Source organism: Perognathus longimembris, chromosome 11 (assembly GCF_023159225.1).
Source record: "Perognathus longimembris pacificus isolate PPM17 chromosome 11, ASM2315922v1, whole genome shotgun sequence".
NCBI classification, from domain to species: Eukaryota; Metazoa; Chordata; class Mammalia; order Rodentia; family Heteromyidae; genus Perognathus; species Perognathus longimembris.
This window is the reverse complement of record NC_063171.1, coordinates 38,024,258-38,047,617: the sequence shown is the minus strand read 5'-3', so window position 1 is coordinate 38,047,617 and position 23,360 is coordinate 38,024,258. Positions and strand designations below refer to the sequence as shown.

The 23,360-nt window shown below is 40.9% G+C and overlaps 1 protein-coding gene across 1 annotated transcript; it reads left to right on the top strand.

Moving 5' to 3' along the window:
• Nucleotides 1-4,773: 4,773 nt before the first annotated feature.
• On the top strand, nt 4,774-5,715 carry LOC125359985 (olfactory receptor 10R2-like). Its single transcript, XM_048357902.1, has one exon. It carries the CDS (start codon nt 4,774-4,776, stop codon nt 5,713-5,715), a length of 942 nt encoding a protein of 313 aa, XP_048213859.1.
• Nucleotides 5,716-23,360: the final 17,645 nt, after the last annotated feature.

Below are 23,360 nucleotides of genomic sequence, written 5' to 3'. Positions count from 1 at the left end.
TGGATTAATAAAATGTGGCATATATATATATATATATATATACACACATACACACATATATATATTAGAATTCTATGCTTCCATCAGAAAGAATGATAGCCCCATTCAAAAGGAAATGGAAAGACTTGGAAAAAATAATATTAAGTGAAGAAAGCTAGGCCCAAAGAAACACAGGCTCCATAATTTCCCTCATTTCTACTAGTTAGTATATGTCTAGGATAGTCCTAGCAGGAGATCGTAATGTCTTAATATGTAGTCCCGGTTGACTTTGAACTCACTGTGCATTAAAACTCCAGCGCATAGGTATATAGGCATGTGCTATCATGCCTGCTTAGCTCTTAAATTTTTATTACAATTTTCATTCCTGTCTTTGGATACTATACTTTCTAACACATTATTTATTGATGTATAACAAACTATCTTGAACTGTAGTTGGCTAAATTACCAATAATTATTCATTTTGTGCATGACTCTACAATTTTGTCAAAGATCACTGGGGACTGATTGCATTTTCTCTATACAGGTCCAGCTTGGATGGTTCCTCTTGGGCTAAAGGTTCCATCTCAACATTGCTTACTTACATTGCACATTAGTTCATGTTTGCTACTGATTGTACTCAACTGGGAATGCTGGCAAGAGTCTGGGTTTTCTCTCATGTGGATTCTCCAAGGATTGCTTGAGCTTTCCCCAAATATGGTGGTTAGGATGAAAAGAAAAAAAAGGTGTTTCAAGAAATACGAAAAAGGTGCCAGACACTATAGAGATTAAAGTTGATAAACAGATACAGTATAAATTTAGCTATACAGCAGTGGTTAAAAAAAGTATCTACCTATTTATCTCCATTCAAGGGAAAGGGCATATATATTCTGTCTTTCTAGGCGAGAAGTATAAAGCAAAAAGTGTGGTTATCTTTAACCTTCTGTACATCTACAAAGAAGATAAAGCCTTGTAGATGAATTTTCTCAGTAAAATATGTCTAGTCATTGTCCCAATCTTAGTTAATGCTAAGTATAAAGAAGCTACTACCATTTCTCAGTTATGAATTTGGGTTTGTTTTTTTTAACTTTTCACCTCTGCAAACATCTCTGTCAGGACTCATAAAAGTGCAGTTTTTAAGAGGCTTGCTAAGAGACATTCATGAGTGTTTAGCATTTGGCTATTTTTCAGCTGAAATATCTGGAAGTTATATGAGAAAGTATCAATGTGGAACCTAAATTATGGGGAGCTCCAATGAGCTCTTCAAATATCTAAACTAAGGTACAATCGATCACGCATTTCTCCATGACTCCAAACTTCTTTTATTTATTGAACAAATATTTACCAAACTCACATTAAATTGCAGGAATAAAACATGTTTCTTCTTTAAATTTTTATGATGCCTCTGACATTCTAATAGTCTGTTCTCTGTTCTTCATATTTTTCTTCACTCTTTTGGATTTCTTGAAGTGGGTAATATGCTTTTAGAAAGAGCTTTCTTGGCACATTATATGCATGTATAAAAATATAACAATAAGATGCATTATTCTAGACAACTAATACATATTCATAAAAATAATTATGAAAATGAAAATTTGGAAGTACAGTGTTGGAAAACCCAAAGGAGGTAGATTCATTGATGTCTATTTAAAGAAATGGTTCCCATAAAACCCTCTACTTTCTAAGTGTCCACAGATTGTTTAAGAGGAAGTCAATTGATTTCCATGGTGTATTAGAAAGGGCCTTCTCTTGGGTGAAATAATTCTTGTAGTGTATTACTATCTATGGTGGTACCTCGTAATTGGAGAAATTATGGACAATTTAGGTGTAGCATGATAATTAGCTCCCTATGGAGGTAGAGGCCTCAGTTACCAGTGAAGTAATTGGCACTGAGTTCTTGGTCAGTGTAAAAGTAAAGACCATTGGAAATCTTCATGGAAGCAACACCTATGATATTCATGGGGAAAAGAAAACAGCTCATATTTTGATGTGGAGTAACCTATTTCTTTTGCTCTGCTCTAGGGTGTCTGGGAAATGAAAAAAGCTCCTTCTTGAATCATAACAGGAAAAACATGTTGGCAAATTTCACTTGACACTTGCAGAAACCTCCAGGAAGTGCTCAGGAATGAGGACACCTACGTGCCACTTTGCAGAAGAAGTCAGATTTGAAGGAATGTGAAATTTTCTATTTAGGGCTTATGATTTTCCTGATCTGAATAACAGTGACTATAATGTAATTTAGTCGTAGGTAAAAATTTGAATTGTGGCATTTTCCCCATGATTTAGCTTGCATTTTTACCCCTAAATATTAGCACTAGGAAACAAAATCAGGAAAGGAAATGGTGGAGGTGATGTTTCAGGAAGAACGTGGGTGGGGACTTTGCCCCAAAAAAATTGGTAATGTATGTTTCCTATTCATTAAGTTTGCATAAAGCAATTTAATGATATCTTAAAGTGGTAGTTCATTTAAGTCAAACAAAAAATCTTTGTTAAAACTTTGTCTAAGCAAAACAGCAATAAGAAGAGTTTAGTTAGCTGCAAAGTAATTCAAACTTTAAGTGTTAAAAATTTCAAATAAAAAACTATGAGCATGAAGACCCCTTGATCAGAAATGTGGATGAGCTAGCTTGCTGCTGCATCTCCTCCTCCTCCTCTTCCTCCTCTTCCTCCTCCTCTTCCTTTTTCTTCTCCCTCCCTCCTTCTACCCCATCCTCCTCACCTCCTTCTCCTTCTTCTTGCAGTGCTTCGAAGGAAACCTGTTCCTTATGCATGCTAGCCAAATGCTCTGCCAATATCCCTACATCCTAACCCCTAACTTCATCTTTGTTTCTATGTTTATATAATGATGGCAGAAAGAGTTTCATCTTCAGATGTTAAAACAGAAGGATAATTAGTTAATCAGTTAAGACAAACATGTTTGGAAAATTCCAAGAGTCAAGTGCCATCTACCTTGGAGTCTGGAAATGATTTAATGGAGAAATTGGATAATTCTTACTTACTTTATTCAACAAACTTCATAGCCTTTAGCATAACTGAACACTATGAAAAGTATTGGAGATGCTTCATAGACTCCAAGACAAACTTATAACAATACTATTGAAGCAGATCATTTTAGTGACTACTAAAAAACTCAGAAAAGTCATACATCATGCTTAGCTAGCTATAAGATTTCATAACAACGTTTTTAAATAGAAAATTGGAAGAAATCCATGGAATTAAGAGAGTTGGGTTCAGGAGAGTTGTGGGAGAATGATTAAAGGGATGATGTTGGGTATTCCCAAATCGCTATGTTGAATTGAAATCATTTCGTACAACTAATTAAAGATAATATAAAGGGATAAAGTCAACAAAAACATAAACATGCGGTATTTCCAGATGCTGGGAAGACTGTGGAAAATGCCACGATAGTTAAAAATGTCTTGATGTTGAATTATATATGAAGGACTACATAGTGGCAGTTATGAGTAGAAAGGTAGATTTGAGACAAGTAGGAAGACTCTAGAATATCTTATAGATGATTGAGGGCTGATTACTTTTGGCAATAAAATAAGATTTCCACTCTATACCAACAGATCTCTGGAGAATAGTTCAGAGTAGTTAGTGGTAATCTAGGGAGTCCATTTCTAATAGTCTTTTAGTAACCCAAGCAAGGGCTAAGGATTTTTTTTTTGCAGGAAAGAATGAATAGATTGTAGAGGTTCTTCAGAGAAAGAATAAATTGGAAATGTAAGATGAGAAAAAATGGTGAGTTCAAGTGTTTCTTAGAAATTAGAGCTTTCATGACTAAGAGTATGATGACCCTTTATTGAGATGCAGAATCTAGGCAGAGGAGTGCACTGGACAGAAGGTGAGAGAGGATAAATAGTTTTGGTGAAAATACATAAAATTTAGAGTTTCAGAAACGATGATGGTTTCAGAGAGTTCCAGAAATAATAACTGTCTCTTAGGCTGTAGGGGAAGTGTCTGAACCTCCTTAATTCATGAATTCAGAGGCAGGTTCTGGAATGACAATTTGTTGACCTTCTAAGCCAGGCTTATGGAAGGTGAGATATGAAGAGGCCATCAACATTGATGTGATACTCAGGTTTCCAGGCATATGTTTTTTATAAGGAGTGGTCAGGTCTAGTGTCTGATAAGAGTTTCAAAGAATCCTAAAGTTAATTCTAAGATGGTGGAAGCAGTTTAATACCAAATCAGTTCTAATGGGTGACTGCAAGGAAGCAAGTGTGTCAATTACTTGTGCCCAGGAATGGTGCAACTGCAGGGCATGTGATACAATGATAGATCAGTGGATGCTTCTCTAGATGAGGAATGAGTGAGGAGAAGTGGTGTGTGTTTGTGTGTGTGTGAATACTCAGATATTGAGGCTCTTACTTATGTGTGTATATGGGTATATGTGTATGTGTATAAAAATATCAGAATATTCTTTGAGCATGAGAAGAATCTGGCCATTGAAAATAATAATAAAAGTAGATAAAGTCTTTTGTATAGCTTAGACTAGTGAAAAATTAAGCAGATATTGCAGAAGAGGACTTGAAATGTAGCCAGTAGCCACCCACATCACCTGAACCTTTATCCCTCAATTTACTGGTGAGAAAAAATCACTTTGTAGGAACACAGTGTCTTGAGGGCCTTTCTCTGTACAACAGTTCCCAGTTCACTCAAAATCTATTTTGTTTCTCTCCTCTCCCCCATGTCCACTCTCATAAGGACATGCCCAGGATGGCTGCTCTAGGAGGAAGATGGTATCTGACTGACTATCAGATTGACTTTTAGTGCAGGAGGGGGCGACTCTTCATGGCTAATTCCTCCTCAGTGACAGAGTTCCTCCTGTTGGGTTTCTCCAGCCTTGGGGACCTGCAGTTTGTCCTCTTTGGGGTATTCCTCTGCCTCTATCTGTTCATCTTGAGCGGGAACATCATCACCATCTCCGTAGTCCGTCTGGACCACAGCCTGCACACACCCATGTACTTCTTTCTGGCTGTTCTTTCCACCTCAGAGATCTTCTACACACTTGTCATCTTGCCTAAGATGCTCATTAATCTGTTCTCAGTCCTGAGGACCCTCTCCTTCATGAGTTGTGCCACCCAGATGTACTTCTTCCTGGGCTTCGCCCTCACCAATTGCCTGCTGCTGGGGGTGATGGGTTATGACCGCTATGCTGCCATCTGCCAGCCCCTGCGGTACCCCACGCTCATGAGCTGGAGCATGTGTAGGCAGCTGGCGGGGACTTGCGTTGCTGCGGGCTTCCTGATATCTCTAGTGGGGACCAGTTTGGTCTTCAGTCTCCCTTTCTGTGGCCTGAACAAGGTGGACCATTACTTTTGTGATATCTCACCAGTCATCCGCCTGGCCTGTGCCGAGAGCCACGTCCACGAAATGGTCATCTTCCTCTGCGGGGTCTTTTCGCTAGTGGTTCCCTTGGTCTTCATCTGCATCTCGTACGGCTTCATTGTCCGCACCATCCTGAAAATCCCATCCACTGAGGGCAAGCAGAAAGCCTTCTCCACCTGCGCCTCCCACCTCATTGTGGTCACGGTGCATTACGGCTGTGCGTCTTTCGTCTACCTGAGGCCTTCTACCAAGTTTACCACAGGCAAAGACAGGCTGGTGACAGTGACCTACACCATCATCACCCCGCTGCTGAACCCCATGGTGTACAGCCTCAGGAACAAGGACGTGCAGCTGGCCATCCGCAGGGTGGTCGGGAGGGCTGGCTTTTCCCTTAAGACTTTATAAGCAGGGAACTAGGGGAGAAACTCAGGGGTTTGCGCTTACTTCTTTTTTTTTTTTTTTTTTTTTTTTTTTTTTGGCCAGTCCTGGGCCTTGGACTCAGGGCCTGAGCACTGTCCCTGGCTTCTTCCCGCTCAAGGCTAGCACTCTGCCACTTGAGCCACAGCGCCGCTTCTGGCCATTTTCTGTATATGTGGTGCTGGGGAATCGAACCTAGGGCCTCGTGTATCCGAGGCAGGCACTCTTGCCACTAGGCTATATCCCCAGCCCCTGCGCTTACTTCTTAGGAGCTTTAGCACTCGACTGTCTCTCCAGTCCTTTTCACTTTGGAAAAGATCTTGTGTGGTTCTAGGGTGGGCTTAGACCTCCATCCTCCTATTTACAGCTCTCAGGAAGGTTGGGGTGACAGGAATATACCACTTGGCCCAGCTATTCATTGAGATGGGGTCTTAATGACTCTTTGCCCCAATTAGCTTGGAACTGCAATCTTCCTGGTCTTTACCTACTAAGTAGCTGGAATAATGGCAGGAGCCATCACACACGGCTAGCAGAGCACTTTTCAATAGCATATATGTATATTCGGGCCAATTGTATTCTCAATTATTTAAGTTATAAAAATATGGAGTCTATTTATCTGTGTAACTGTAACCTTGGATGGGTTGTTTGACATTTTGGACCTCATTGTTTCCTTATCTAAGCAAAGCATATTTTCTTCTTGGGTTAAGGTTAAAATTATATATGTATACACACAATAGAATTTTACTTAGCGAAGAAGAATACAATTATGTTGTCTATATGGACAAAACTGGCAATAGTGTGGAGTGAAATAAGTCAGTCCCACAAAGGCAAGTATTCCCTACTTTCTCTCATATGGGGAAATTCATGGAGGAGGGAGGGTTTGGATTTAAAAGGTTGGCTTCTTGGGTTAGAAAAGAGAAAGAAAAAGGAGAAAGGGCAATCAGAAAGTGAAATGAAAGTGGCAAATGTGATTTATAAGCACAGTATATGATTATATGGGTGTGTGGAAATGTCACAATGCAATTCCTCACTTTGTGCAATGAAGATATACTGAAAATAAGTATTGAAAGAGGTAAAGTATGTTGTGGTGAAAAATTCTTCTCTTCTTTTTTCCCTCCACTCCTTCCCTCCCTTTCTGCCTTCCTTCTTTTCTTCATTCCTTTCCTCCTCCCGCTCTTCTTCTTCCTTCAGATTTACAGCTCTCAAAAGGTTCTTTTAAATTTAATTCATTAGTTTGTTGTCAAACTGATTTACAGAGGGGTTACAGTTTCATACGTAAGGCAATGAGTACACTTCTTATAAAACTTTTTACCTCCTCCCTCATTTCCCCCCCAAACTTTCCCCCTCTCCTGTGTCCTCCCCTCTGAGTTGTATAGTTGGTTTACAGCATATTGTCTTGTAAGTATTGCTGTTGCATTGGTTTGCCTTTTACCCTTTGTCTCAAAAGGTTTAAAAAACCACCATTCCTTGCCCTGTTTTGTCTTATCTGTCCCAAATCACAGATTGTACATTTTGTTTAAAGCTATATTCAGCTTAACACCAGGCTTCCAACCCTGAATGTGGCTTTAATCAAATATTGTGGCACGACAGGGAACAATGTGATGATACTTGGAATTTGATGAATTAACGACTGGATATTGGTTAGGTCACAATGTAAACTATGATTCTTTTCTAAGTCTAAATACTAGTACATTTTAGAATTTTTTTGTCTCAGAAGGCTTTTGTTTCTATCTAGTAGATAATATGAGAGAAATCGTGTAAAACATAATACAGAGAATGTAAGGCTCATATTAATAACAAAGTTTTGTCATCTAGGGCTTCCTTTTATTTCCATTCCTTTAAATTTCTCATTTATGTGTTCCATGGATGGATAGAAAAATGGTCATGCCTCCTGTCTCACCCCATTAAGGGCTTGCTACAAGGGATCTCCATGAATTTCCACCAGGAACTCATTAAGAAGACAGAACTAGGGGGCTGGGAATATGGCTTAGTGGCAAGAGTGCTGGCTTCGTATACATAAAGCCCTAGATTCGATTCCTCAGCACTATATATATATATAGAAAACATCCAGAAGTGGCCCTATGGCTCAAGTTTCAGAGTGCTAGCCTTGAGAAAAGGAAGCCAGGGATAGTGCTTAGGCCCTGAGTTCAAGGCCCAGGACTGGCAAAAAAAAAAAAAGAAAGAAAAAGAAAAAAGAAGAAGAAGACAGAACTACTCAATTTTATGTCTGCCACAGGAAAAAAAATAAGTCTGCCATAGAGCTCCATAATATTAGAGAGGAAATTGCCTTCATATCTAGTCTTGCTTCTCACCTGTCCAGAAATTCCTTCATCACTGTCTCTGAGGGAAACGAGCTCCCAAGTACTGAGCATTCACAAAATCAACTCAGCGTCGACTGAGCCATCACAAAATGTGCATCCCCGTGTTTTTCAGGGCTTGGTAATTCTGGCCTCATTTCAACTGCTGCTTGCCTTTGTGATCTCCCTAGATTCTGTTTCATGTCATAGAATTAGCCTCATCTTGCTTCCCAACATGTTTGGGATAGTTTTTCTATGGCTTATGTAATCTGAATTTCTGATATCTCTGCCACCCCTGGTGGGCCGCAGTCCACTTCTCATGTGTGACTTCCTTTTCAAGTGTGTGATATTATTTCCTTCTCCCCTCTTAGTCTAATTTAGATGCTCAGATTTAAGTTTGTAAAATAACCTTTCTTATATTTTAAAGTTCATGCCTATGTTTTTGTATTTTCTTCAACTTTTAAAGTACTTTGAATAAGTTAATTCATTTATTTCATTATGTCTTTGTGTGTGTGTAAGATAAAGAGACAGAGAGAGAGAGACAGAGAGAGAGAGAGAGAGAGAGACCCCGTTAGGTTTTCTTAGTTCTTAATTAAGTACTTCATTACATTTGTGTTTAAAGGCTTTTTGTTGTATTTCAAGCAACATTATCTTAGAAATTTTGTTGCAGTGTCTTTTGAAATGCTTAATAGAACATTTGGTATTTGATGTGTATATTATGTCCATTAACACTGGAGCGACAGAGGCAAAAAAAACCACATGAAAGATCTCTTGTAGAGATCCTTTAATCATCAGGAGGGTAAATAGGATGGGAGAACACCTGGGATATATTGAAATAAAGACTAAGGGGTAGGGGGGTGGGAGGGGTGGACAAGGATGATTGCAAGGGTCTGAGTGGAGGAGAGAAAGCAGAAATCTACCTGCAGCCATAGCAAGTCGTGGATTTTGTTCATGGTGGGTCACTCAGGTGACAATGACAGGGGAAGCTCAGCTTCATGACTGAATAGAGAACACAGCCTCCCTGGCAGAGAATCCCAAATAATCTTCAGAGAAAGACCAGCTCCTTATGATAACAATGAGTTGCTAAGTGCTAAGAGTTGTTGGTTTTTATTTTTATTTTTATTGGTAGGTCATGGGGCTTAAACTCTGGGCCTCGGCAATGTTCCTGAGCTCTTTCGCTCAAGGTTATCACTCTGCCACTTGAGCCACAGATCCAGCCACTTCTGGTTTTCTGGTGTTTAGTTGGAGATAAGAGTCTCATGGACTTTCCTGCTTGGGCTGCCTTTGAACCATGATCCTTAGATCTCAGACTCTTTAGTAGCTAGAATGACAGGTGTGAGCTATCCGCACCCAGCAAGAGATTTATTTTTAAATTTATTTATCCTGGTATTGAGACCTGGTATTTGGGGCTTGGGTCCTGCCCTTCTGTTTTTATGCTCAAAGCTGGCATTCTACTACTTGAGCAACAGCTTCACTTTTGGGTTTTTTTGGGGGTGGTTAATTGAAGGTAAGAGTCTCATAACTTTCCTGACCAGGCTGGCTTCAAACCAGGATCCTCAGATCTCAGCTTCTTGAGTAGCTAGAATTGCAAGTGTGAGCCACTCGTATTTGACTCTTTTAAACATCATCACCATCAACTATAGAGAATATATTCCCTGTGGGGCCCGGCTTGCAGCCTTAAGAAGCAATCAGCTGGCCCGCCTGTTTTCCCAGCCCTGGGGCTGCTTGGCTGTTAGCCCCAACTGCCTTCCGGGTCCGGAATGGGAAAGGCGGCTCTAACTGGCCCTGCCTCCCAGCCTTGGGGCCAAGTGTAGTCAAGATGGCAGCTGGTGGTGAACCTGGAGGCGGTCCAGTGGGCTGTGATGTAGATTTAGGCCGCCCTTAGGGAGGTCCCTTGGCCCCACCCTTGACAGACATCTCAGACCACCAATCATAGCCCCTAGCTAGGTGCGCCTAGCTTTAAAAGTGTGATTCCTCCCTGAATAAACCTGAGACTGCGTGAAACATTCTCCCGAGTCATCTGATTGTCCTTCCACCGAAGGGGGGCTGCATATGGGCTGCTTGCCGACTCTTTACCTTCTCTTGGCTCGCCGCATTGGGGTACGCTCCCTGCCTCTCCCGCTGGCCAGGAGAGCGCTGGGTCGGAGGACCCCGACAATTCCCCACTACTATTTTTAGCTTTTAGAAAACCTTTCTTAGATCTCCTTTGGTGACTGGGGTCTTATCTATCAGGTTGCCTTAATCTTCCAAATTTAGACTTCATTTATGAGTCTCTTTTCATTTCTACCTGCTTCCTGCAATATTTCCTCTTTTAAAAACATATCCCCCTCCAACAAACTATAGCTTCATTCTTTTCAAATGTAGCATTTTTAGTTGGGCCCTGGTGGCTCACATCTGTAATCTTAGCTATTTAGGAGGCTGAGATCTGAGTACCACAATTTTTTTTTTTTTTTTTTGGCCAGTCCTGGGGCTTGGACTCAGGGCCTGAGCACTGTCCCTGACTTCTTTTTTGCTCAAGGCTAGCATTCTGCCACTTGAGCCACAGTGCCACTTCTGGTCTTTTCTACATATATGGTGCTGAGGAGTTGAACCCAGGGCTTCAGGTATATGAGGCAAGCACTCTTGCCACTAGGCCATATTCCTAGCCCCATGTTTCAGATTTTTTTTTTTTTTTTTTTTTTTTTTGCCAGTCCTGGGCCTTGGACTCAGGGCCTGAGCTTCTCCCCGCTCAAGGCTAGCACTCGGCCACCTGAGCCACAGCGCCCCTTCTGGCCGTTTTCCATATATGTGGTGCTGGGGAATCTAACCCAGAGCTTCATGTGTAGGAGGCAAGCACTCTTGCCACTAGGCCATATTCCCAGCCCTGAGTACCACAATTTGAAGGCAGCTTGGGGCAGAATCAACAACAAAAAGCCAGAAATGAGAAGCTGTGGCTCAGGTGGTAGAGCAAAATGGATCCTTTGTATTATTTCATATTTTCTAGTGCTTCTTTAATTTCATTTAGCTCATGTTCAGTAGCTGCTCAGACTTCCCATGTATTTGGCGGATGGAACACGCAGGCTCTCGTAGAGTGCCATCTGTGGGAACCGCACTCTGAGACAGCCTGACATGACCGTGGTGTGCATACGTGTAGGGTGTTACCTTTGTGGAACAAGGGCAGGTGTAGTGGGCAGAGAGAGAAGGCCAGCTCCAGGCACTTCCACTGACAGCCTCCCTGGATTCAACAAAAGCTGCAGGGCTAGAATGGCCCCTGAGAAAGATCAATCCACATGGGTCTGGTGATTGCACGGGGTCTCTGCTCCAGGCAGGGTTGCTACCTGGGCCAAGCTGTCTGCGTCAATGACAAAGGCACCTGAAGGAGCTGACCAGCCCGCGTCCTCAGCATTGCCATCAGTGAGGCAGCAGGCCCTGTGCTTGAGGCAGGTTTTTCCTGCGCAGACCGTTCTTGTCGGTGGAAAGGTCCTAGAATGGCGCTTTCCATTCTTTTCTCGTGGGGAAGGAGCCTGCCCCTTTGCCTGCAGGTCTGCTTGTTTGCTTACCTCTGGCAGGCTGCGCGAGGAAGGCGGGGCCAGTTCTGTGGGTGCGGCGCGCCCTCTTGTGGTGGCATCGGCGAGTACCCAGCGGGCACCTCTACAGACGCTGGCCATTCATCTCTTAATCACCACAGGTTGTTTGTTCTAGGTTGTTTTCCTCTCCCTTTATTAAAATTACCAAGTTTACTTTTTTTCTCCTACTTTCTTCAACATTTTTAGACTTTATTTCAAGTTTCTTGGGCGCAGTCTGATGAGATGTCTTAATCTGATGACCATAGATTTTTTGTTTGTTTTGTTCCAAACTCCATGGTCTTCACATTTACATTTAACTTATTTTAAAATGAAGGAATAAGTTACATAGATGAAATGCACATATTTGAAAAGTAAGTTACTTGGGGTTTTACAGAAAAATTCTCTCCTTTAGCCATCACCTCAATGAAAGAAAATGCTACCATTTTTATGTCTCCCAGATCAGCCTGTGCTGCTTTCCAGCTGACTTCTGCCGCCCTGGAGCTGCACAGCAGTGGTTTGCATCACTGTCGCTCAGTTTGCATTCACTTATTAGATATGTATGTAATACTGTATAATAATACAACATGGACTCTTGTGTCTCAAAATTTTTCTTTAACCAAACTTAATGATTCATCCATGTCATTGCAGGTGGTTTGTTCTTTTAATTGCTGGATAATATTTACCCAAATGAAGATGCAAAATTTGTCATTCTTTTACCTTTCTTGCCAGTTATCAGCTATTCCTAGTAAGCCTTCCATGAGCAAATTTTGTGAGCACAAGTCTTTTTTGAGCACTTTTTCTTCATCTCTTTCTCCTTTCTAACTTTAGGGGGTAGCACTACTGGATCACAAGATAGATGCAGGTTATAGTAACTCCATAATACGCTGTCCACATGTTTTCTCAAATGACACTGCATCTGTCTCCATTACCAAGTGATTTTTTGTCTAACTTTTGACCCTGGTAGTTTTGTTTTGTTTCATATTTTTTAACTGATTAGTCATTCCAGTGGGCTAAAGCAGTATCTCATTTGGTGTTATTTTACATGACTTTGATATATGATTATTGGTGAACAGCTTCTTATCTGACTATTCATGTGTCTTCCTAAGAAACTGTACTGTATCTCCCTATTTAAATAAGGTTATTTTTGACGATTTCCAGTCAAATTCAAAGTTTCTTTGGAGGCACAGATTTGGAGGATCATGGTTTGAGGCATGCTTGGCATAAAGGTAGCAAGAACTCATTTCAATAAATAGACCAAGCACGCTGATTTACATCTGTATTCCCAGCTACATGGGAGGCCTAACATGAGGCTGACCTTGATAATATAAGATCCTATTTGAAAAATGACTAAAGGTCAAAGGAGTTAAGGGCATGCCCAATATATATTTACATAGTTAATTTTTAAGAAAATAAAATGTGTGTATTGTGAAGGTTCTCTCCAAGTTTGTGTCTTGCATTTCTATCATCTCAGTAGTGTCTTTTAATAAAAACAAGCTGTTTTTTTCACATTGAGTAGTTTATATGTTTTTTAAATGTGTACTTCTTCTTATGTCTTGCCTAAGAAACATTTTCCTAAACTAGTTACAGAAACACCCTCTTGTAGTGGTTTCTACAATGTCTGTAGCATCCAGGCTCATGCATGAGGAAAGACTCATTTATATGCATTTCATTTTTTAACCAAATGTTTTGAGACATAACTTTTATATAACAAAAGACACCCATGCTAGAAGTACAGCTTGGTGCATTTTGACGAAGTGTGCATGTCACCACCGCCACGATCAAAACCTCACTAAGTCCTACAGCATGTAAAATAGGGCATGAGAAAGATTCCTTAGACAGAGTCCTAGAAATGTCACAGAAGTCTGAGTGTCACTCTGTGTGTGATAGAGTGAGGGTGGAGCCTCATTACAGGGGAGAATCAAGAAAGCCACTTTCCAAGCAGCATGGACTTGGCAGTTTGGGGAACGAGGATCCATAGCAGTCAAAAGACAGACATCTCCAACCTTAGTGCTGGTGGGAGTGTGTGTGTGGGGGGAGCTTCATTTGGGTACCTTTTTCTGAATGTGGAATTAAAAACTATCCTTTATTTGGAGTATTCAAGACTGTATTTATGATCAAGCCCATTGGGAAACCTGAGTTTAAAATTCACTTTGAAAAAAAGGAAAAGCGCCCTCAGTGTATGTGAATTAGATGAGTGGCCTGTTCACGCGATCTTAAGGGTGAGTACACAATGGAGACCGGAAGTGAGTCTTAGCAGCCATGGTGGTATGTGGAATCCTAGCTACTCAAAAAGCAGAGACAGGAAAATGGTGGCACAAAGTCTGCCTGGGTGAAATTAAGGCAAGACTCTAAATGATAGAAGGGGCCACACTGATCAAGATGCATATTTGTAAATTGACAGCTTGAATTAAAACCCCTCTGTAGGGTACACTAATTCAGCTGTGATACTCACTAGGCACTATGTTGGAAATGAACTATACAACTCGGGGGATTGGGAGGGGAAAAACTGGGAGAAAATGAGGAAGGGGGGGTGACATTATCCAAAAAGAAATGCACTCATTATCTGACTTATGTAACTGTAACCCCACTGTCCATCACCTTTACAGTTAAAAACAAAACCCCTTTGTATAACTACTTACAGATAATATATGTTTTCAAAACCCTAAAAACAGGTGGACTGGAGTGGGGGGGCATGGCTAATATGGACAACATATGTTAGGAAGCACAATGTTTTGAGTTCAAAACCCCAAGTACTGCAAATACATACACTCACACACACACACACACACACACGTGTGTGTGTGTGTGTGATTCTGGGCTCGGTGTGTGGTGCACACCTACAATTCCAGCACTCAGAAGGCTGAGGCAGAAAGTCTGTGAGTTTAGGACTGGACTGGGCTAGCTATAGATCAAGTCCCAGAATCCCTAGCTACATAGTGAGAACCTGACTTAACAACAAAAATACAAAACAAAATAAAGAATTCTGTAAGTATAACTGATTGTATTATTTATTTTCCCTCCAGATTTATTCTGGCTCTAAAACTTTAAAGGTCTTTGGATAGATTTTTTTTTAAGGGTTATGCAACACCAAAGCTGAAGAGTTAGCGCATGGGGAAGACTTGTTCTTCAGGAAGACACATGGAGAGGGCCAGGTGTGCAGCACACCCGCCAACTCAATTGCTGTTAGAAAGGATGCTCATGAGCAGTTGGAAATGGTTGGTAGCAGCTGTAGTTGTGGGGCGATCTCTGTTGGGGGCTGTGACCATGGCTGATAATAATTGGAAAGAAAAGGCTCTGAGGCAGGAGTTGTTTCCAAGGGGGTTTCTGCCGTCCCCCGGGAGTCACTCATGATGTCATAGGGAGGACAGAAGATGGGGTTTCCCCACACTATTTCTCAGAGGAGGGAGATGAGCAGTTTGTGGGAAGCTTGAAGGTTTAGAGCATTTGACATTTGTTGCCAAAGCCCAAGATAGAGAGCTTGGTGTGTGTGTTCATGAGTGTGTGCCAGTCCTGGGGCTTGGACTTAGGGCCTGGGTGCTGTTCCTGAGCTTCTTTTGTTTGAGGCTAACACTCCACCTCTTCAGTTTCTGCTTTGGATGGCTTTGAACTGTGATTCTCAAATCTCAGCCTCCTGGGTAGCTAGGATTACAGGTGTGAACCACTAGCACCCAGCGAGAGCTTGATTTTCAACCTCATTTCAAGTTTAGTTAAGAAAACAGTGGCACAAAGCCATAGATACTTCACTGATCTTTCTCCAGCTCCAAAGCCTAGCTCAGCTACCATGAACTACACTCTCCAAGTGCTGCAGGAAAGACGAGAGATGACCAGGAAGACAACACTCTCTGGGAAGCTTACCCTCAACATTGGGATAAACACATGGTGGGAAACAGTTCCATTTCTATGAGACTAAAAAATAGGCAGAGCGTCCTATCTGGGAACTGCCCCTAGACACAGCACAGCTGTCCTTCAGTTTCCTCATCTGCTCTACTGTGGTTCTTCAAGATTTTAGCCCTTGAAGCAAAATCATCACCCTCTTTTCCCTACTCTGTATTCTCTCCCCACTCCCCTCCCCTTCTCTTCTCCTCCTCTACTCCTTTCCTTTAGCTCTTTCTCTTCTCCTCCCTGCAGCAGCTGAATTTTGGATGAATCTAAACTACCAGGGGAACCTGTTTTCTTCTTTGGCTATAATAAGGCAAAGCTTATCAGTCTTGGTGTGAAGTATAAGGAATAAGGAATTTCCCTAACAAAAATGACTTAAAAAAAGACAGCCCTACATCGACCCTTTTTTCACTGCTGTAATTGAAATCTTTCTTTTTTTAAATTATTTTTTCTGCATTCCAAAAGCCTGTAAGAGGGGGTTGTAGCTGGGTGCCAGTGGCTCACGCCTGTAATCCTAGCTACTCAGGAGGCTGGGATCTGAGGATTGTGGTTTGAAGCCAGCCTGGGAAGTTAAAGGCTGTGAGACTCTTATCTCCAACAAACTACTCAAAAAGCCAGAAGTGGCGCTTCGGGACAAGTGATAGCGAGTTGACCTTGAGCAAAAGAAGGTCAGGGACAGCACCTAGACATTGAGTTCAAGCCCCAGGACTGGCAAAACAGAAAAGAGGAGGGGTTGCAATGTAATTTGTCATCTAAGTGACCAGAGTTCCCTATTCATTCACTACTTTCAGCACCATCTCCTTTGTTCCTTCCTCTCCAACCCTGCAACCCTGGCTCAATTCCCACTTCTTTATGAAATATGCACATTGAGTATTCTTGCTGCATTTTCCCCTTGCTCCCTTTTCCATCCATCCCTCCTCTCATTCCCTGAATGTTTGAAATCTCCTTTCAGCTTCTGGTAGACATTTTGTTCAACTGTCCATTGTTTGAAAGATTTACTTCATAGAGATTCACTCATATGTATACTATAGTCAGCTAAAGCATGTGTATAAGCATATACCTGCATGTGTGATTAGATGGCAGGCTATATTTTGGGTCTAAGATTTATATATGAGAGAAAACATGTACCCTTTGTCTCTGAGGCCTGGCTTACTTCCCACAGTATGATGCTTTCCAGAACCATCCATTTCCCTTCATATGAAATAATTACATTCTTCCTGATGGCTGAACAAAATTCCATCATATCTATTCCACAGTTTTTGGATCCATTCATCCATTGTGGGCCATCTGCACTTCCATAACTTAGCTACATCTATAAAGTATGGAAAATCTCTCCCTTATAACAAAGACTGCAGGAAAGGCAGTCATCCAATACTTCTTGTAATATGGATTCTCTACATTCTTCTTCTTGTCATTAATTTGCAACAATCTTCACTGTCTAATGAGCCAAGAGGGACCCTGGCAGAGACAACTGGCTAAAGGCCAGTGTTAGTTCTTTGTCCTTGTCCCTGTTGCCCTGTTGGAGCTGGGAGATTTGCTTCCATGGTTATTTCTGCATCCATTTTGCTTAGTGAGAGGAAAGATGGAACCGTTCCAAATATATTGTTGCAATAATGGCTCCCTGGAGTTTTGAAAACTACAAGTATCAACCATCCTCTCTAGGCTGAAACTAACAAGAGGTAAAAGAGAAGTTCTTCCATCATACTTTAGGGGATGAGTCTCCCAATGCTCAGTAGAGGAAGTAGGAATACCGCTTAGGGCACCGGGATGTCTGGGGTAGAAAGGAGTGGAAGAGAGTCTTTTCATATAGACATCGTTGTGATAGTATTAGAGATAGTTGAGAGAGTACTGATTCTACCAGCTAAAGGAACACAGAACCCACCTGGGGTTATTTTATGTGGCCGATTGAGGGAAGATAATATTTGGATTTACTTATAGAGATGTCAGTCATTGGTGGTAATTTTAGAAATTTTTCTCTAATTATCTCATAGCCTTAGTTGGCTTATATAGCTCTTTGGGGATGGGAAAAGAAGAGTATGTGAAGAGGAGTAGTATGTAATGTAAGGGGAGGTGAAACAGCATCTCCAGCCCAGTGGTAATGGACATGAGCGGGGCTTTACCAAGAGCATAAAATATCTCTCCAGAGCCCATTGTCTTCCTAAAGAAAGCCCTGGAAGTCTTTCCTGGGTAATTGAGAGAGCAGATGCTCGTAACTGTCTGTCATTCTTTTAGTACATCTCCAGTTCTCGAATGTCATCTGAGAGAAGCAGCAGGAATTAGAAAAATATACACATAGTAGTGAAAGAATGAAAAGAAATGAATGCCTCTCTCAACTTTCTTTTGACATCCTACTCTCTACCCCAACCATTTGTGTTCAGAAGTGGGGACTGAGGAGGTAAATAAATTGTGTTCCTCAGGGCCGATCCTAGTGGCGTCTGTATTGCTATTCATCATTTCATGTACAGAGTCAGGTGCATAGCCAGAGGCATGCGCGTGAAGAGAAGCAATGAATGGGGAACTTGCAGGAACTACAGCTGGTTCATGTTTACATCTTCTTGACCATGGGACAGATCATCGTGTGAATAATACAATTGTATCTACAGAATGGGATCTGGTAGACCCAAGGTGTAGACCGGATCTTTGTTCTCATATAGCTCTTTCTCAGACTAAAATAGTACTGTCTCTTTCATGAACATTCATAATGTCTGCAACTGATGCCCATTCAAATATTTAATATTCAATTAAGATGATTTAGCTTCATTCCTGCTAAGAAATGGTACTTGGCTTGTATCATCTAAGAATATTATGCATAATATAGACAAGGAACCATTGTTGATTGCGTATTTACTAATTTACTTTATTAGCAAATTAATCAAATTATTAGTAAATCAATTAAATTATTCATGGGCCAGAGCTTCCTAGGTAAAGACCCAGAATCACAACAAACCAAAGAAAGCTTGCATAAGTGGGATTACATCAAACTGAAGAGTTTCTGTATGGTAAAGGACATAGCTAGCAAGAGAAATAGCCGACAGAATGGGAGATCTTTACCAGCTATGCATCAGACAAGGACATCATATCTAAATTATTAATTAAATTAATTTACCTTATTAGCACATTAATTAAGTTACTAGTAAATTAATTAAATGAAAGTGGTGATTTATCTACTCAAGGAGCATATGAAGTCCACTTATTAGCCTACTAGTCACTATAAGGAGAAAACCCAGACTGATACATGGGAGGGTGAGATTGGAAGTATTATGATTCTTGAACAGCCTGGGCAAATTTTTGGGAGATGCCATCTTCAAAAGAACAAGCAGACGTGGGAGTACATACCTGTCTTCTATTGTGAGAAACATAGACAAGAGGCTTGCCCTCTGGGCCAACCCAGGCAAAAAGTGAAATAACCAGAGCAAAAAAAGCTCTGAAGGTGTGGCTGAAGCAGGTGGGCCTAGCAAACACTAAGCCCCGAGTTCAGTGAAAGTATAGCAAGAAGGGAGACCAAACTGATACCCTCCAAGCCTATTTATTTGTGTGTTCATTGTTTATTTTTGGTAGTGCTGGGATTTTGAAATCAAGGCCTCATACTTGCCAGGCAAGCACACTATCATTTGAGTCATAATGTCAATCCCTCCCTTTTTTGGTTTCCCAGATAGAATCTCATGCTTTTGCCTGAGCCAGCATTCCACTGTATTCTTCCTCCCTTCACTTCTAAAACAGCTGGAATTAGAGGAGTGTATCACCATGCTTGGCCTCCTTGTGTTCTTGTGACTGTGAAGAAATGCATGCAAAGCTCCTCAGAGGTGATAGTGGTCAAAGGTATAGTCTCAGCTGTCAGTTGGTCTCTTGAGTTGAGCTCTGCTAACTGGAGAATGGTCATTTTTTGATTCACTTCTGGGCTTTTATCTGTTTATTTTTTCCAAATGTCAGTTTGGAATTTCTTTCTCAATGTATATTCCAATTTGATTTCAGCTGAATTAGGAGAGATCTGATGGCTCAGACTTTTTTTTTGAAGTTCAAAACTAGTAACTACAGCAAAACTCAGTTCCTTCTTTCTTTTCTTATGTGTGGGATGGAATCCAGGGCCCCTCACTCGTGAAGACAAACCCTCTATAACTTGAGCTATGTCCCCAGCCCTTTTCTATTCTGTTTTTGAAATAGAATCCTCACTAATTTCACCCAGTCTCTCCTAAAACTCAGTCTTCCTGCTTCTCTCTCCCAAGTAGCTAGACTGACTGACAGGTATGAATGACCACATCTGGTTAATTTAATCTTCTTGACAGAATGACAGGCAGTATCCAAACAACCTGACTGTGTGAACTTAATGTTTCTCTGGTGCTACTTAAACATATGAAAACTCAAAAGTGCTTCCAGCTCCTCTCTGTCAGGAGGGCCAACTATGCTGTGTGATTAGATGCAAGGATGATCTAAACTCAGCAAAACATTATTGTTCCCCCAAAAATGCCCAAGTAGGAATTGAGTTTGGATGTTGATCCCAGAGTTTGGTGAACAATGAAATAATAGAGTTTAAAAATAGTGTTTTAAAAAATGAGCCACAGGGACTTAGAATGAGTATTTTCCTTGTCCTCAAAGTCAATATTATCTCAACACAGTGGAAATAGCACCACTTTCCTGTCAATTCTACCTCTAGGCTGCTTTAGAGGTCTGATGCTATGTATCTACAACCCATTCATTATCAAATCACTTGCTTTGATTCTGATGTAAATTTGTTCTTTAAATTACCTTCAGATCTCTCTTACATTTCTACCATTGACTTTTAAAAGATCAGCATCCTCTCATTTTCTTTTAAATGTCCCACCTACATGATTACAATCTTTCTTATTGCTTCATTCTGTTTCTTCTTCTAGGCTTTAATAGCTAGCAGTGTTAGTAAGAAAACAGAGATACTGATGACTGTATGGATTATCATCTTTATGCCAAATGGTAAAGGGAGTGACAGTGAATTACTCTTGGTGACCAGGGGCTGGGTGGGAACATATGATAATATGGTTAGATGGTTTGCCTCTTTGTTTTAGGTACTTCAAAAAGTAAAATCGTGTACATTCTGTCTCTAGAAACTGTGTCTCTAGAAAAACCTCATTGCCTTCTGCTCCATCACATCCAGAAATTATAGAATGTGTATTCTCCATCAATGGCCATTTGTTTTAAGAAGCAGTAACCCTTTTCAAAAAGCATGTTCTTGGGAAGAACATAAGCTTGGTGGACAAAGTGAAACAGATTAATCATGATGTCTCAAGAATCTCTGGACCATAAGAAGGAAAATGATCTAACAATCAGAGCAGTTGAGTGCAAAAAACTATGGGAGGTAGTGTTCTTGTGAAGTGGAATTAAGAAATCCCTTGAGATGGATAGAAAAGTTCCCTCTAGTGTCACAGAGGCAAACATGTTGTCATTCTCTCAAACATCATCTCATGTCTTCTGCCACTTATCTTTGTAATCCACTTTTGTTGCAGTGATAACAATAATGTCACTTATGATTATGTGTTAGTTTTTCTTTTTTTGTGTGAATGCCGGGACTGAGGCTTGAACTCAGAGCCTAGGTGCTTTCCCTCTTAGTTTTGTTTTTTTTGGCCAGTCCTGGGCCTTGGACTCAGGGCCTGAGCACCATCCCTGGCTTCTTCCCGCTCAAGGCTAGCACTCTGCCACCTGAGCCACAACGCCCCTTCTGGCCGTTTTCCATATATGTGGTGCTGGGGAATCAAACCGAGAGCTTCATGTATAGGAGGCAAGCACTCTTGCCACTAGGCCATATTCCCAGCCCCCCTCTTAGTTTTTTTCACTGAAGGATAGTACTCAACCACTTGAGCCACAGTTCCACTTCTATCGTTTTGGTGGCTAATTGGAGATAGAATCTCACAGACTTTCCTACCCAAGCTGGCAATCCTTAGATCGCAGCCTACTGAGTGGTTAGGACTACAGGCATAATCTACCTGTACCTGAATATCTATCTATCTATCTATCTATCTATCTATCTATCTATCTATCTATCTATCTATCCATCTATCTATCATATTGATCCTGGGGCTTGAACTTACAGTCTAGGTCCTGTTCCCGAGGTTTCTGGCTGAAGGCTAGCATTCTATCACATGTGCTCTAACGTTCATATGCTTAATTGGTCAAGAATTCCTTTTTTCCATTAATTTTAATGAAAATACACTGCAACTAAAATTAAGAGAACAGAAGAAACAGGTGTGGTGTCTCATGCCAGATACTTGGGAGGCAGATGTTGAGAGGTTTATTGTTGAAGTTAGCTCATGCTTATTTCAATAAAAAAGATGGGTGAAGTAGCTCACACTTGTAACCCTCGTCATATGAGGGATGAAGGTAGAAAGGATGCAATTCCAGGAAAAAATTATGCTTTGCTATCTGAAAACTTAGTAAAGCCAAAAAGGAGCAAGAGAGAAGAGAGAGAGAGAGAAAGAGAGAGAGAGACAGACAGACACAGAGACAGAGAGAGAAGGAGACAGAGACACAGAGACAGAGAGATATGCACACAGAGACAGAGACACAGAGATAGAGAGAGGAGGGAGGGAACAGAAAAATATAGAGGGTGATATTTCCCAGATCCAGAGTTTGACTTTCACATGCCTTGTTACTTAAAGTGCTTTCCATAGTAAATTAGCCATTAATAATCTCAAATGGGCACCAAATCTACAAAAGCTCTAAATTTTTCTAAAGAAGAAAAAATCCAACACAAGCTTGCATTCTCTGCAGTTGTTGTTTTCTGCTTAGAATGGAAACGAATGCCTTTCTCCTTTTCTCGCCCTCTCACTCTGCCCAACTTAATGTGGACTGATACTGTGTCACACTCCAGAGAAAACCCAAGGTGGACTGCAGCTCTCTTCTTTCTCCCTGTCTCTGAATTTATAAACACACGTTGGCACCTCAATTGTTCTACTCGTTATCTACTGGTATTCTCTAAGTCCCCCTATCAGGTTTTCCTCTTCTCCCTCTTCTTCCCTCTCCTCCCTCTTTGTCCTCCTCTCTCCTCTCTCCTCTTCTTTCTCCTCCTCCTGGGGAACAGAAATTGAGAATCTGATCTGTGCATACACACAACACAAAGGATGGATGCGTCAGGATTTTTTTTTTCAGATGTGAACCTGCAAGCTGATGATATTAGTCTACATTTGTCCTTCAGTGACAGACCTAAAAGAAAGCTGAAACAACTCAAAGGAAGCCATACAATTGTACCCACAGATAGAGACATTCTTACTACTCCATGACATGTACTTAGAGAAATGGGAAAAACATCCTCACTACTCCTTAACATGTGAAGACTTAAAAAAAAATAGGAAAAAATACAAATCATTGGTCCATAAGGGCCAATGTGACTGCATAGTTACAAATGAACTTCTGGAGCTGAAAATTATATAACTATAGGTAGTACAATACAAATTCCTAAGTCTCTAAACACACACAATGAGAAATGTCTTTTATATGAACCAGACAATTAAAAATTGGGTACCTCAATGTTGCTTAATTTTTATTTTGTTATTATTATTATTATTATTATTATTATTATTATTATTATTGCCAGTTCTGAGGCTTGAACTCAGGGGGCTGGGTATTGTCCCTGAGCCTTTTTGTGCTCAAGGCTAGCACTCCAACACTTGAGCCACAGCACCACTTCTGGCTTTTTCTGAGAAGTTCCTTAGAGGTAAGAGTCTCATAGACTTTTCTGCCCAGGCTGTCTTTGAACCCTGATCCTCAGATCTCAGCCTCCTGAATAGCTAGGATTACAAGCATGAGCCACCGATACCTGGCTTTTAATATTTATTTTAAGTACTAATGAGATTTGCTATTTGCTATGTGAACATACTAGGGTTGTTAAAAAGCACCAAAACCATAGATGTCTTAAAAACAACAGAATACTATTGTCTTACTATTTCAT